Source organism: Clupea harengus, chromosome 5, assembly GCF_900700415.2.
Source record: "Clupea harengus chromosome 5, Ch_v2.0.2, whole genome shotgun sequence".
Taxonomy (NCBI): domain Eukaryota; kingdom Metazoa; phylum Chordata; class Actinopteri; order Clupeiformes; family Clupeidae; genus Clupea; species Clupea harengus.
Window position 1 is genome coordinate 31,221,165 of NC_045156.1, and position 17,007 is coordinate 31,238,171.

A 17,007-nucleotide genomic window follows, 5' to 3' on the forward strand; every position below is an offset into this window, starting at 1 on the left:
TCATTGAGAAATGTCCTTGTTTTTGGAAGAAAAACACACTTTTTACAAATAACCTAGAATGGATCATGAATGTAGTGTAGACATGTTGTAAATGGTCATTATATCTGGAAATAGCTGATTTGGAATGGAATATCTGTGTAGGCATAAAAGGCCAACATTTTACCACCATCACTCGTATGATTCAATGACACATTATGTTAGCTAATTCTAAATGATCACGTTTAAAAAGCGTATTCAGCATCAGAAACCCCATTTGCAATAATCTGTGCGTCTGAAAACTGTTGAAAGCAATGAATCCAGCCTTCCTTGGGCTGCTAGTGTCAGGGCCGGGCTCGGGAAGCGAACCCTGGCCGCTGGTTCTCTGGTCCAGAGAGAAGCTCACTGAGCTAATGCAGGAAGTAGGACCCAAGTGCTAGATGCTTGCAGGAATTGTTGTCTTTTTAATCACTTCTCCATAACAGGGAAAATCCAAAAACACAAAAAGGAATAATCCAAACGCTCAGAAGAGATAGAGAGCAAAAACAGAGAAGTTGATTCTAACAAGAGATTAACAAAGACTATGACTTAGACAAAAAAACTGGAACTAGCAAACTTGAGACTTGAGAGCCTTGAGAGACTTGAGAGCCTTGAGAGACTACAGAGCCTTGAGAGACTACAGAGCCCTGAGAGACTCGACACCTGAAACAAGAAACATGAAAGCTAGAAGCCAGTACTGACCAGAACAAGTCACCGAAAAGAACACCAAAAACAACCGGGTATAAATACAACTCTTAATTGGTCATGTGACCAATTAACTAACAAGCAGACAGGTGGAAACAATGGAAGGAAAACAGACACAGGAAGTCAACCAAAGCACATGTACAGACATAACCACACCAAAAGCCTCTCTAGTTGGCGTCCTCTAGAGGCCCGGAGGTCCCAAGTCGTGACAGCTAGAGGATCTGGAGCATCAGAAGCTATGGATTTAATTATGGTCTAAAAAATGTCAAAAAGAAAGAGCTTTCTTCAGAAACCTACTGTTGTTCTCAGAAATGAAGGCAATTCTTCTATGCAAGAAATTGCCAAGAAACATGCATATCTGACAAAGGCATAATAGTGCAAACTACCTTCAACCAGGATAAGGAAGAGAAGCTGGAGGCCCTGCGGTGCAGGTGGACATGGAGTTGGGTTCATGTTACAACAAGACCATGACCATTGCTCCAAAGGATGCAAGATCTATTCAGGGAAGAAGCAGTCACGCTATAATATTCAAGAACAAAACATATTATTTTTAAGCTGAGTACATTATTTCTAACTTTGTCAACTTTGTTTTCTGGATGATTCCAAGCTTTTAAACGGAAGTGCATATTGTAAATACTGTGATTTAGTTGTATGTGTGTTTTTGTGATTTGTGTGAATTGCTACTGCAATTTCCCTTTGAGGATGACTAAAGTAGTCTGTTTGTCTGTTACTTCAGAGAGGATGAGCCCTTTTTGTACAGTACTCTGGCAGCCATTATTGAACACTTACAGTAAGCCCAACATTATCAACAGTGCCATTAACAGCCCAGTGCCACTGGAAAGACCAGTGTGATCAAATGCGGTGCTGCTCCGTGACTTCTGAGGAAAAGGCACACACTACTGTGAAGAGAGAGAGAGATTGGACGAGGGCAGAAAGTTTTGGGTGCAGGGGTGGTAGTAAATCTGTCATCACTGTCCAGACTCAAACATGGTTGAGAAGGGCATTGGATCAAGGTTTTGACATACAGTACGTACACGACATGACACACCTTTCATTAGATCTCTGGATCACTGTCATAGAGAAGCTATGTGCTCCGTGGGTGGATTTCAGAGTCATTTTTGGGACTGCATAGCCGTCATAGACAGCCCCCCCCCCCCCATCCCCCCACAGTAAAGATAGATATATAGATATTGTTATTAATAGTAGTATTATTAGTAGTAGTAGTAGTATTATTAATAGTAATAATAATAATATTATTAGTATTATTAATAGTAATAATAATATTATTATAGACCTTTGTACCCATAAAACATTATTAAAGAGGTCCTCCGAAGTGCATGTTCTGATTCTAATTGCCAGCACAATTTTGATGGTTTCATTGCGTTACTCAGCATTGTTGCATGGTGCGTGCATGGGGAGAACTCAGCATTGTTGTTTTCACTGCATGGCGTGCGGCCCATCATCAGCCCATGGCGCTGGTTCTGGCAGTTCACTGGGATCTTTGAATACTTGTCTCAGTCGTTCTAGGTATTCAAGGAATGTTTCCCCAATTTTTTATAATTTTTTTTATACACAGTCTGATATTTTAGAGAAGTCTCTCTTATGGCTGTATTGTAGACATTTTAAACCACCTCTCATTGCCATTATCATGTAATTTGATTTATTTATCTTATTACCTCTAACTGATCTTGACACTTTTTAAATGGCCTTTATCTACCGCCTTTGCCTGATCTCCACACTAGGGTTAGTTATGTTTTTACTTTCAGACTCTCACAGATGGCTCTTGAGATCGCAGTGCTGAGTGAACCCCGAGCCCGATCAGAGGTCCCCCGTCTCACACAGGGGGTAGAGGCTGGGGAATTTCCCTGGGGTGATCAGTCACCTACTGGTTCATGGGTCAAGGCATCTCATTAATGCGAGATCTTATGATTAGATATTAATCATGTCTGTGTTGTAAACCACCTCTCATGGCCATTCATTTCACATCCCCATCTAACTGATGTACGTACATTTAGACACCTCTTTCCCCATTTTTTTATTTATTTATTTTGTATTTGCTACATTTGCCTCAACCAACAAGGAGTCAGGAAAAGCTATCCTTAGTTTACTATGTTTGACTCAACCAACAAGGAGTCAGGAACATCCCCTCTTGTAAATGCCTCAACATGTTTGACTCAACCAACATGGAGTCAGGAACATCCCCTCTTGTATATGCCTCAACATGTTTGTCTCCACCAACCAGGAGAACAGGAATATACCTCTCATTGGCAGCACGGTGGCTCAGTGGTTAGCACTGTTGCCTCACAGCAAGAAGGCCCTGGGTTCGAATCCCGGTCATTCCAGGTCGTTCCAGGTCCTTTCTGTGTGGAGTTTGCATGTTCTCCCCGTGCCTGCGTGGGTTTACTCCGGGTACTCCGCTTTCCCCCACCATCATAAAGACATGCATTGCATCGTATGAATATGAATGAATGTTGGTGGTGGTCGGAGGGGCTGTAGGCGCTGATTGGCAGCCACGCCCCAGGGCAGTCTGTGCAGCTGTGGCTACTGAGGTAGCTTACCACCACCGGTATGACTGTGTATGAATGACTACTGGACTCTGTAAAGCGACTTCGGGTATATAGAGAAGCGCTATATAAGATTGAATTGATTGATTAGCGCTACCCACTGTTAGTGCACACACAAGGACAAACAAACAAACAAACAAACAATATACTCACACACAGCTCAGAGTTCACCCCCCCCCCCCCCCCAGTCCTGTTGATTCCTTCACCCTCGGCTCTCCTCGCTGGCAGGCCCTGGCCTCCTTCCAGTTCAAGGCAGAGGTCTTTAGAAAAAGGAGTCCCGCACTCCCCTGTGTACGGTTGAGGTCCTGATGATTAGCCCAACACGAAGAGTCAATTAGGTTGTTGGAATCCCAGACGAAGCCCCCGATTATGTTAGGTGAAAATTCACTCAAGTTACCTCAGGACTCCGGAGTTGCATATAAGTATATTTATTCAACAACAACAACAAGCTTGTCGGGCTAGCCCATGTCCTGGCAGGCCAGAGAGAGGCACGGGCCCACTCTCACAGAGAGAGAGAGAGAGAGAGAGAGAGAGAGAGATGGAGAGAGAGAGAGAGATGGAGAGAGAGAGAGAGATGGAGAGAGAGAGAGAAAGAGGGAGAGAGAGAGAGGCACGGGCCCAGTCTCAGAGAGAGAGAGAGAGAGGCACGGGCCCACTCTCAGAGAGAGAAAGAGAGAGAGAGAGAGAGAGAGAGAGAGAGGCACGGGCCCACTCTCAGAGAGAGAAAGAGAGAGAGAGAGAGAGAGAGAGAGAGAGAGGCACGGGCCCACTCTCACAGAGAGAGAGAGAGAGAGAGGCACGGGCCCAGTCTCAGAGAGAGAAAGAGGGAGAGAGAGAGAGAGAGAGAAAGAAAGAGGGAGAGAGAGCCCGGGCTCACTCCCAGACTGCAGCAGACGAGAGAGCAGCAAAATAAAACACATCACACAAGGTTTATATAAAAAGAAGTTAGCGTTCTCTAACGCCAAAACACTTTGTCAGCAGGGATAACCACGTGGTGGTGGGTTTCTGACGTCCGAGGTCCTCTTACTATGCTTTTTGCAATGTAATGCATCAGCAAGGCAGAAAAGAAGGACTACTAGTTCTTCTTATCAGCCCTTGCTTACACACACACACACACACAGAAGTTACACTTTTAAGCACATACACAGAGTTAGAACCGTCAGCACTTAAGAATCAAAGACATACAGAAACAAAAAAGTCTGTGAAATGTTTCAGCAAACAAAGGCATATGATTAACACACATGCGTACTTGATTATAGTCAGAGTTTCATATTTCTCTATCACATCCTTTTACATTAATGTGTTTTAACAATTCCAGATTTGGTCTGCTCTCACGTCACATCTAGCTTTCTCAGCTGAGTAGTCCGACTGAGAAGACATCAGCACTGTTTTTATACTCTCCTTCTTTTGGCTTTTCTTCATTGTGAATTGTATGGAACAAAAGGCAAACACACAGTATTAGCTGGCAGGTGTTGTCTACAGACCACCAACCCGTCTACACCGCACTACACACACCCTTCTCTGGTCTTTGTCATCTTTCTCTGACGCAGCTTATTGGATCCATCATTGGCCGGCAAGGCACCAAAATCAACGAGATCCGGCAAGTTTCGGGGGCGCAGATCAAGATCGGCAGCCAGCTGGACAGCACCAGCGACCGACATGTCACCATCACGGGCTCCCCCATCAGCATCAACCTGGCCCAGTACCTCATCACGTCATGGTAAGACTTGGCAGCCAGGCAGCCCAGCCCAGCCCAGCCCAGCCCACAGCCAGACAGACAGACAGACAGAACACCAACAACCACATGTGTGTGTGTGTGTAATACAAAGGGTTTTTAATTGGATGGATTAGTGTAAATACCTGGTAATGAAAGTGGATTGTTTTATGATTTAAGGAAGTCAGTCTATGTTTTACTGTTTGGATATAATATCACATTAGAAAAACCTCCACACTCAGGAAAAACACGCTGCTAGGACCCACACACACACACACACACCCACCCACACGCACACACACACGCATACACATGTAAGAGTCGGGGGCCAAGCAGCGAAGCTGTGTTTCCACCTTCTCTTCTTCTTCTCTCTTCTTCTTCTTCTCTTTCTCTTCTTCTCTCTTCTTCTTCTCTTCTTCTCTCTTCTTCTTCTTTCTCTTCTTCTGGCCAGGGTGTCTGTGGCAGCCCCTAGAACCGTATGGTAAAACGTTTTGAGATTTGGCACATTGATTGGGGACAACAATCATCTGATTCTTTTCACTAAGTTTCATGTCTTGAGCACTCCAATGGGGCCGGGGAGATGCCTTTAGCCCGTGTGACTTTTGAACAGTATGCCCAGTTTTTAAAAAAATGAGGTACAGTTGGATTCCTTGGATCAAGTCGAGTTCAAAGCATCCTAATGAAGTCAATATCCGCCATATTGGATGTTCCGCCATGTTGGATTATATTAAAACGTTTCAAAAATTCTTCCTAGGCCACAAAATGTGCCATCTTCATCATATATTATCATTTTTAGATTTTTGAAACCTTTTGTCCGTAACAGATAATTGAAATCGGTCATCAAGGTCATATCTCAGCAACTACAGTATTTGATGAATTGACACCAAACCTGGTATTTGGCCTTTGGTCCCCTCCCTGAAACGCATTTTCCCAATTTGTACCAAAAATGCAACAAGTGATCTTCAGACCGATTTATCAGGCCGTTTTTTTTTTTTTTTTTTTTACAAAACCATTTGTCCGTTACAGCCGCCTATCAAATTCGGTGGCAAAGCTGCCAAAACAGTAAGCTCATATATCTCGGGGCAATTGTTCAATTGACATGAAACTTGCTTTGAGTGCTTCCAGCCATGCCCCTTGGCGTAATGACATAACATTTCCATGGCAACGCTGGCCTGCTTGACCCCTGACCCCCTGATCACTGCTTGCAGCTATATTGATCTTTAGGTTATATATATATTATATATATTTATCCGTAGGTTTGCCCACTCAGAAACAAAGTTCATTTAGAAGATCTTGTTGATGTCACACATGGCAGGAGAGGGGAATTAGTCATTTTGACTCATGACTGTAGCTCGTCTCAGATGCATCTGCTCCTCCCTTCACTCAATAGGTACAATTTTGTAAACATTACATTACAACGGCACATTGCCTTGGGAGGTCCAGATGTGAAAAAAAAAAAACAAGTCAACAAACACATATTCATCCTAGAGGTGTTCAACAAGCAGACTGGTAAATCAAATCATCATCATCAGTGGTCTTGCCTATTTGGCCCTGTAACTATGTGTCAGGAAATGTGCCAAAAAGAATCCAAAATACGTATCTGAATGGAGACGGTCACCTGTCCAGGGTGAAGGGACGAATTCAGAGTGAACCCTATTGAAGGCTGAGATTTGAAGACATGACACTTGGCATCAAAACCCATCGATATTGTTCCATTAAATGATATTCCAGCTCTTGATTGCTGCCTATGTTTCTGCCCAACTCTATAAGAGACTGACTTTGAATTAGCATCATTGTCATGGCCTTTCTGCTTCTTTCAAAGAGTTGCATCAGAAAGCTCTGCATATTGAACACATCCTGTATCAACTCTTAGCAACTTGAATGAAGGAAGGAACGACACATTAAATATTGTACTTCAGATATGGCAGTATGTTCTGATGCTTACAGGCTCATGTAGTCAGTCTACCATGTTGAGAAATGCATTCATAGTCACTCACTAATCCTTCTTGAGATGTAGGCTTTTTGATGTAGAGAGCGAGAGAAAATCCTAATGAGTTTAAAACCATTCTGTCTCCTCTCCTCCCAAGCCCCTACCCAAGCCATTACCCTGAGTTAAACAGCACCTCCCTCACGAGTGCCAAGGTCCCTCCTTAAATAATATGTTGCAACCTCCAGCAAAACACACCTCTCTTATGATTTCTTTAATTTTTTTTTTTCTCAATTTCTTTAACATGTCTTTTATTTAACCTTCTAACCCTTTTTCCATCCGGATCCCTCTCCCTCTCCCTCTCCCTCTCCCTCTCCCTCCACCCTTCACCTCCCCACCTGGCTGCTGCCAAACGCAGTTTAGAGACCGCCAAATCCACTGCCCAGTCCTCCTCCATGCCAACCCCTGTTGATCATCTCAACATGAGCTTCACCCAGCCCTCCTCCTCCCCTGCCTCGTCCTCCGCTGCAGCCCTGGCAGCGATGGGCGGTCTGCCCCACGCTCCGATCCTGGGCACCCCCTATGCCCTTCCCCTCTCCAGCCTCCTGGGAATGAAATCCGCCCCCTTCCTGGCACTCTCCAACCCCAACGCTGCCGCTGCCGCCGCGCCCACGCACGGGGCTCACATGGCCTCCTACACCACCAAAATCTCCTCGGCCAATGGGATCAAGAAGCCAGAGAGACAGAAGTTTGCACCCTATTGATGTCTACATCCACTCCCTTACCTTCCTGGTCTCACCACATCCACATCCACGTTCCTCCTCTGTGATCCCGAACTCTCTTCTCCTGTCCCCCCCAGGTGAGGTGCTTGCCGGACCCAGGGATCTCTTCTGCGGCACTTTCCCTGCTCTCTCTCCATCTTATGTAGCCATTCTAGTCACCTGAGACAGTATCAGTCCTTATCTTTACACGTATTTCCTAAGGACTGTAAAACGACGGTGGCTAACCCTAGATAGAAATGATGTTTTCTGGCTAAAACAGCCTCTAAAGCCATAAATTGATCCCCCTAACTTCCCTCTCAACACCACCTCAGTTCTCCCCAAATCTACTGTCTCTATTGATCTTCTTTATTAATGTTGATGTATTATCCCCTCACTATTTATAAACACTATTGACTTGTGTGCAACTCTCTATATCAGCGTTTTACTATTATATATAAGTGTATGCCTCTGTACACAACATCCTGAGTTTTTGTTAATATTTGAATGATGTAAAAACAAGATGACAAGAAATTGCAACTTTTCCTTTGTATTTGTAATGTGTTCACATTCATTTGAAAAAAGGTTTAATTTATTTAATTTATTTATTACGTTTTTTAATCTAATTTAATTGAATTCTATTTAATTTCCATGGGTGTATACAGCAGGATTTTCCCCATGCAGTCCATTGATTTAGATTTGGTTCCATAGTTTCATTATGTTTTAGGGTTGTAGTTCTGTAGCTAAACATGTCTTTCTGTGATATATAGAAAGATTGTCATTAATGCCATATCATTTTGAGGTTCTTGAGACATATAAAAAAAAGAAATTGTTAACTTCTCTCATGCTAAAGGCTGGGGCCCTTTTAAACAAGGGCCAGGCAACAGAAATGAAATGATTTATAGAGTTAGACTTCACTCACCTGAGACTAGTGGCATACGTATACAGGCTTCACTCACACCTGAAACTAGTGGCATACGTATACAGGCTACTATGCATGGCACCAGCCGACCGCTGCATGCTTGACTGACCCACTCACACACTCTAAAGTATGCGAGAAGCCATAATCTGTCCGATTCTATTCCAGGCGGAGTGATAGAAAAGCAATACTTGGACTGAGAGTGTCAGGAAAAAACTCTCTTCCCTCAGAAGAAACAATTTTTAAAAGATGAGTGGATAAATTGTAAGATGAACCTGACTGTTTCATTCACATGAGTATGTGTAGACTCCCTCTGTTTTCTGTTTTTTTTTTTCTTTTTCTTTTTTATAAAATCTATAAATACAAATTCACTTATTTTTGTAAACCCAGTATCCTGTTGATCAGAAGTAGCCACCACACATTCATACATCTCAATTCAAATCCAACCCACTCTCTACCCCTTGTGTTCTCTTCCGATGTCTCACGTTTTTTGTTTTCTAATAGTTTGCATGAATTTAAATTTAGCATCTATGCAAAAAGTGTATGGTTTTGAAAAGTTACTCTGTGTAGTGCATCACTGCTAGTTAGGCTGAAGAATGGGCAAAAACGATGCATCTTTTGACTTTACAAACCATACCATATAGCATTACTTATACTATGAAATACTGTATAATATAATATGAAAAATACTGTATTTATCCCATACTGTCATCCCAACACTTATCAAAAACACTAGATTACCACACAAAAGACAAAACCATTGCACTTGATAACATGATAATAATAATAATAATAATAAATTATTATTATTATTATTAATTCCATGTTGGCCAATAAAACTGTGTGTGTTCAAATGCTTTACGTTTTCAAACATGATTTAGGTTTTTTACTCAGGCTCAACATTTATATACTGACCTGATGTCTACTCTCTCTCTCCTTTCCTTCTACTCAGTCAGGCCATTGTCATAAATAAAAACAATACTGTATTAACTTCAAGGTTGTATGAGATTTTCTGTTGATAGTGCTTGCATAAGAGCAACATAATCTCAACAAGACATCATTCAGACAGAAGCGTAACCGGACTGTTCAGTTCATTTGACTGTAGATGGGTCCTTTGTCTTATTTTATCAACACCATCATCGCAAGAAATAACTCATTTTGGATTTTTTTTGGTTCAATTTCAGCCTCTTCACTAAATAGATAATATAATACTAATAATCATATATAAAGCCAAGTGGCTAGTAGCTTGCACTCCAACAGTGCGTGGTCTTGTGTACCACTCACAGCATAAGCGTATATATACACTTCATTATCATTATTAGGGTAAAAATGTGGTTGTCCTCTTGGCTGGCATCTGCTCTTAAAATAGGTTAACATGACAAATACAATGGCAAAGATAATTAGTGTGAACAGGTAGGTGGTAAAACCTGCTAGGCTCTAGGCCTGCCGCACCTCCACCGGTGCCCTTTGAGCTAGCTGCTAGCATAGCAGATAAAGAAGAAGCCGGAAAAGATACTCAAAATGAATGAGCACACTGAGAGGCAGAGAACCATCTAAAGCTCTCCCACCAGCTGTGTACTTTAATAATAATAATAATAATAATAATAATAATAATTCATTTGATTTGTAACGCACTCTTCCCTCATGACCACTACCCCATGTGTCAGTGTGCACTTCAATCCTATGGGAATAAACACCTAAATCTTATTTGAATGTCCATATTTGTCATATGGATTTTAACACAAGGAAGAAGGAACACCGAAAAGTACTTAAATGATCAACCCCAACACTTATCTGTAAGACAAGATTCACTAAATGTTTATATGTGTGTGGTATGTTTTACAACAGCTAAAAGCCACACAAACGGCCTGGTTTGAAAAACATTTTTTTCTGTGCTGTTATTTCATAATACAAACATATGTCCCATATGTCGGTATTGTTCTGCCATCTACCAAGCTGATATCTTGAGCATATATACAGTATATATATATCAGTTCTGATATTTTTTTATTCATTAATTCATTCCTTCAACATTTAATTTTCAGGAATACATTGAGGATAGCCCTCATTTTTAATGATGTCGATATAAACAAATACAAATAAAACATAGTAAATAATAAAATAAAACATAGTAAACAAACAAGAACAATAAAAAACATTTAAAAAAAACAGGTACAATTTCCAGCAAAAATCATGAAGATCATTCCAGGAAGTTAGGGCATTAAAACAAAAGGCTAACTTTCCCAGTTCAGAGTGTACACGAGGTCATTTCAGCGGGTTTGATAGGGTCCAGAATTCCAGTCCGCCATCATTGTGATATAAGGTGGTAGCTTTCCGACAATGGCCTTATAGATGATGATCAGACCCTTTGACATATGCAACTATTTTCTGTGAAAGAAAGAGTTAAAATTGAAACAGAAAAATATTGGAAATAGTATTTGAGCGCTTTTACTTTGTAAAACTATTGTGTTCAATCTTGACTTCACAGGGGGTCCGTGTAACATTTTGCAGTTCAATAAAAATGGAATTAAATGAAAAATGGGTTTGAAACTTTGTTTTGATTTCATGAATGGATAACTGTCTCTTAGTTTAATTTGTTCACTCTAATTTTCCATTTATGTATTTTGCGCTTGTAGTTGGACTGTACCATTAGCGCCCGGGGTTATTATATTGCATCTGACAATGCAATAATTTATCAGTTACCCTATATGTTAAGCATTTATAATGATAATGTTGTCTTTACTTTAAATTGTTTATTTATTCATTTATCAAGCAATTAAGTAATAAGGCACTAATTAATTAATTTAGCAGTCTATTGCATTACATACATACATACACACAGACACACACACACACACACAAACCCTCTGGACATGGGTGGAAAAAAACATTTTTGTAATTATCTTGAAAATGGCGGAGTCAAAATTATTTCGTCATATTAATCTCTCAAGTCATCTGCATCTTGGCTCCATTGGTCTTCTGATCTAAAAATGGCAAATTTAGTGACGTTCTCTCAATTTTCTCAAAAACGTATTTTTCGACATCTTGTCATACACTGTTGGGCTCATCATCCCAAAACTTATTCAGGATCATCTTCAGACTTCCCCGATCTCATTGATTTCAAGAAATTTCTATGAATAAATACGTTTCAATTACAATATATGAGCCAATCAAATTTGACCAAAATGCCTAAGTGCAGTAAGTGTACACATTGTCTCATTTTCACAAAACTTAGATCAATATGACATTCTGTGAAAGATCCCTGCATTTTGTAGAAACAGACCAGTGGGAGGCGCTACAACTAAAGGTTGCTTGTTTTTCGGCAACACACATTTTCAAAAAAGATCCATTTTGGAACAATGGCTCATAGTAAAATGTTCTGACTTTTTTTTTAAATGTTGCTTTCATTACTTAATCAATGTGCTGCCAGCAGCCAATTAAAATTCGGCAGCTTGTAAGTTCCACTGTGAACATCAATCCACACGGAAATTGGTACATAGGTTTATTACCATGGTTACATAGGTTTATTACATCATGAAGAAGGACTGTAAACCTTGACACAAATGGCCAAAAGGTGGAGCTACAACAAAGACGTTTCCAACAGTTTGAGAGGGTGAATTGGGGAGCTTGAATCAAGGATGCTCCATGATAGTGGGGATTAACCCCATGTGATATGCCGGATATCCTCAGTTTGAATCCTAAACACTCTGACAGTTCGAGAATGTAGGCTTTAACAGGAAGGTTTCTAAATGGTTAGTTAACTTTGTCACATTAACAGTTGTTTTTGTATATTTGTACATTGGCTAAGGTCATATGAGGACAACCCAATGCTAGTGGCTAAAGTATGTGTACAGTGTGTTCATATATGACTACATAACAAATAGTAATGCAAACGTCCTTAAGATGTCAAGAGTCAGGTGTAAAATCCAGCCATGAAGTTTAAGTTAGATCACAGCCAGTAATGCTATCTGACAACAGTCCTGGACCAAGAAGGGGGTGTACAACATAACTAGTAGTCGTGTATGTTTACCTCCATGTATTGCAGTGTTTAAACAGTGCTTTCTCATGATCTCCTTGCATTTGGTGACCTTTGTCTTTAATAGTAACACAGGATTCAAATAAAGAAATAATCTTCACTTCAATGTTGTCACTCTTTGAACGTCTGTCCTGATACAAGTGTATTTGTGCTAATTGTGAAAAAAAATGCCTACAGAGCCCGAGAATGTATGCTGCAGGGAGATACAACAGGTAGAATGAATTATTTGTGAATGACATTGTAATTATGCAGTAAATGTCATCTGTTCTATATTCCATGTCACTTACCCCTTCAAGGTTACAAGACTATGCAGCTTCAGAAGCCAACTCAGCATGGTTGATCATCCTGGCCTCGAACCCGTGTGCTTGAATGTGTTCTCACAACACAATGCATTGTTTTAATTGCTCTGTCCAAAATGACTCTGTTTTTAATACATATTATTCGATCTCATTATAATCTTATTAATTATTTTAAATTAATTCATTATCTTTTTTGGTATATTATATTATCTTATTTTCTGCACTTCATTAGCAGTTCTATTACTTTGTATTATTGTTGTTGTGACTGTCTATACTATGTTAAGCACCTTGAGATTTCTTTGTATTTTAAAGTGTGCTATACAAATAAAATCCATTATTATTATTATTATAACCTCTACAGACCAGACTATATGGCCTTTGCGTCTAAGGGCAATACAGCAGTGCATTTTATTATGCTTATTCCACATATGGGCCCAAGTCCTGAAAAACAAATCCTAATATATATATATATATATATATATTTATATAATCCAATTATTTTATATTTTATTTTCAATAAAAGCTTGTGACACTCACGGAAGGTTGGATCTGCTTTCATTGTGCATTCTCCCTTCTTGTACTTTGGGAAGTTCACTCTTAATACCGGCTCACCAGCTGATGTTCTTGTGCTTTGGGAAGTTCACTCTTAATACCGGCTCACCAGCTGATGTTCTTGTGCTTTGGGAAGTTCACTCTTAATACCGGCTCACCAGCTGATGTTCTTGTGCTTTGGGAAGTTCACTCTTAATACCGGCTCACCAGCTGATGTTCTTGTGCTTTGGGAAGTTCACTCTTAATACCGGCTCACCAGCTGATGTTCTTGTGCTTTGGGAAGTTCACTCTTAATACCGGCTCACCAGCTGATGCCCAGCCTTTTCCTTGAAGTGCAGAGTTAAAGCAAATCAGTCTCTCGTAACCATTAGAATAAATCTATCCCATTAGAACTACTATCAGTAGTTTGTTTCAGAAAAAGTCACATTTATTTGAATTCTGCACAAGTGTAGGTACAGTAACACCACTGCCCTGCCTGCATTTTTCTCCCAAATCCCTATGAAATAATCATGCAGTGAAATTTGGAATATGATGGAAAAACCCTAAACAGTGACAAATAGTTTTGGTAACCTCAGTTGAGTCTTGAAATTCAGTCTGAGGAAAAGTGGTTAGGTCACAGGGTTGTGTGCTGCACTGTGTCAATCAAATGTGAAGGTGTTAAAGGTAGGGATAGCTTGACAGTCTTGAGCTAGATGTTAACTCAAAGGAGGACTCAGGAGGTTACAGATGTCGAAAAAGATGGGCATTTTATTCCGCCCAAAGAAGGCCAACAAGGCAGTAAAACAATGAAAATACTAAATAAATAAATAATATAAACTTTGTAATAATCACATATAAATGGACAACCTAGCCACATATACAAAAGCACATAATCAGTGGTCTAAGCAATAAAAGGACCATTTAAACTAGTCCATGGTGAGAGTTCCAAAGACTTACGTCTCTATGAAACGGCAACTCTCCCGACACCAAGGATCCTCTCAAATAAATAGGCCACGACACTCCCTTCAATTGGACCAGGCCAATATTTAACTTCAGGGGTGTCAGGCAGGTAAACACATTTGGCTCATAACAGCCACGACATTTGGCTCATACCAGCCATAAAACACAATCCCACACAGCGGGGAAGTATACAGTGGAGCATTACATTATACATACCACGGCTTGGTGACGGCATAGCCGACACATAAAATATCAGCCAACATATTAAATATTATAACAGTTAACTTCCGGATTAATCGGAAGCTACCAACCCGCGTTTATCTGCGGCATAGGCTACTCACAAAACAAACGAACGACGAGACACTAAACAAAGATAGACAAACGGTATGAAATATGACAATATGGTGTATGCTATTTAAACTAAATAAACGGAACATTTAACACAAGACATTTTTTGATGTGGTTATTTAAACTGTAGAGGTGTAATGATTGTAGAAAGCGGGCGCAATTCACGGAAGTTTGGATGATAAATGATACGGTTAACCAACATTTAAGAAACTATATGCAGACATGGATAACAAACATAACACACACACGATTCATGTTTGTACATGTAGGCAGTCTAATAGGCTACTGCCGTGACGGTTGCCATGCGTACCGTCACAGAAGGCATGACCCATAATGACTCTTTGGTCTATATCTGGATACTTGATATGCACAATCACAACAACATTCTTTGGTGGCACACCACATTTTGTGCCATTTTGTCTATAGAGGCGCTGAAACGATACATGTCAATATCTCAAAAACCGCTGAAGCCAAAAATCAGACTTTTGGTATAGCTTACATTGGGCCATTATGACATCATAATAGGGTCATTAAACTGGCTTGCACCTGTGCTTCACTGACACCTGCGCCAAGGTTCCAAGGTACCTCTTCTCTCTGTCCCTCTCAATTCAACTGTATAACTAGGAATATTAAGAGACACCTTCCATACTCTACTTTTCTTTCTCTCCATCTTTCTCTTTATCTCTCCGTCTACTTTCTCTCACACTCCATCTCTCTGCTTCACTCCATTTTTCTCTCCTTCTTTCAATATTTTCCCTCTTCACTCTCTCTTTATCTCTTTATCTAGAGCCACTCTTGTTCACTCTTCGTTCCTTTCTTCTTTCCTTCTTCCACTCTTCTTTCCTTTCTTCACTCTTCTTTCCTTTCTTCTTTCCTTCTTCCACTCTTATTTCCTTCTTTCACTCTTCTTTCCTTTATTCTTTCCTTCTTCCACTCTTCTTTCTTTTCTTCTTTCCTTCTTCCACTCTTCTTTCCTTTCTTCTTTCCTTCTTCCACTTTTCTTTCCTTCTTCCTATCTTCTTTCCTTTTTCCACTCTTCTTTCCTTTCTTCTTTCCTTCTTTCACTCTTCTTTCTATTCTTTTTCCTTTCTTAACTTTTGCATTTCATGCACTGGTATTTCCTTCAGGAAATGCATTTTCTAGTTTTTCTCTCCATCTCTCCATCTTTCTCTCTATCCCTCTCAGTTTACTTTTTCTCACACACCATCTCTCTGCTTCACTCCATGTTCTCTCCTTCTTTCAATATTTCCCTCTTCACTCTCCCTTTATCTCATTATTAATATAGCCACTCCTTCTCACTCTTCTTTCCTTTCTTTTTTCAATTACTCTGTCCATCAATTCCAACTCTTTTCAACTTTTTTGTCAGCTTTCTTTGACTTTACAGTCCTCTATCCTTCCTTCAACTTCCTCCATTCCAAGTCTATATCTTCCACTTCATCCATCGATTCTAACTCTCCTTCCTCCAGTCCATTCTCTTTACTATTTTCACTCATTCCCTCTCTCTCTCCAACCTCCATCCACATGTTTTTCTTCTATCCCTCTCCAACTCCTCTTTCTTACACTCCATCTCTACTTCAGTTCATTTTTTCCCTTCTTTTAAACGTTTCCCTCTTCACTCTCTCTTTGCTGTCTTTATCCATAGCCACTCTTGTTCACTAGAACAATATTGCGAAGGAACATTATCAAATGCATGTTCATTACTTATTCAGATATATTTGTATCACCTGCACTGGTGTCCTTATTTCTCGTTTCCCATTTGAGTTAATACTTGCTATTAGGGATGCACCGATACCGATACCAGTATCGGTATCGGTGCCGATACTTCGTTAAAATACTCGTACTCGTTTTTGAATTGCCGATACCAAGCACCGATACCACTCATCAGTATTTCACTGGCCGGGCTATGCTGACACAAAATGTGATTTATTGTCCTACCTGTCCTACCACTCCCTGCCAGACTAGTAAGTAGCTTATTTGCCGTCTTGTGTTGCATTTGCTTGATGTTTGACTGTGTTAGGAAAGTTTGTCATAGTGTCAAAGTATTTCAGTATACAGGTTTCGCTAAACTTAGCTGCTAGCATCTCGTTAGCGATTAGCAATTCCGTTGTGCTGCCTTAACAGCGATTTGGGCTCATTTTAAGATAAATGACGACGACAGGAGTAAGGCACAGTGTAAGATCTGCACTGCTACGGTGTCGAGGGGCGGAAAGGAAAGTACTTTGTTTAACACA

At 40.4% G+C, this 17,007-nt stretch overlaps 1 protein-coding gene across 5 annotated transcripts in view; it reads left to right on the forward strand.

Annotated features, from left to right (window-relative positions):
• Nucleotides 1-11,141, forward strand: part of pcbp4 (poly(rC) binding protein 4) — a 70,214-nt gene extending 59,073 nt beyond the window's left edge. For 3 of the 5 annotated variants that reach the window (XM_031568548.2, XM_031568550.2, XM_031568549.1), the window contains exons 13-14: nt 4,835-5,004; nt 7,344-11,141. In XM_031568548.2, the coding sequence (XP_031424408.1) occupies nt 4,835-5,004; nt 7,344-7,689 (516 nt within the window). In that variant the 3' untranslated portion in view covers nt 7,690-11,141. Of the gene's footprint in view, nt 1-4,834; nt 5,005-5,449; nt 6,208-7,085 lie in introns of those variants that run through there. The other 2 variants (XM_031568551.2, XM_031568552.2) reach the window with 2 other exon arrangements.
• Nucleotides 11,142-17,007: the final 5,866 nt, after the last annotated feature.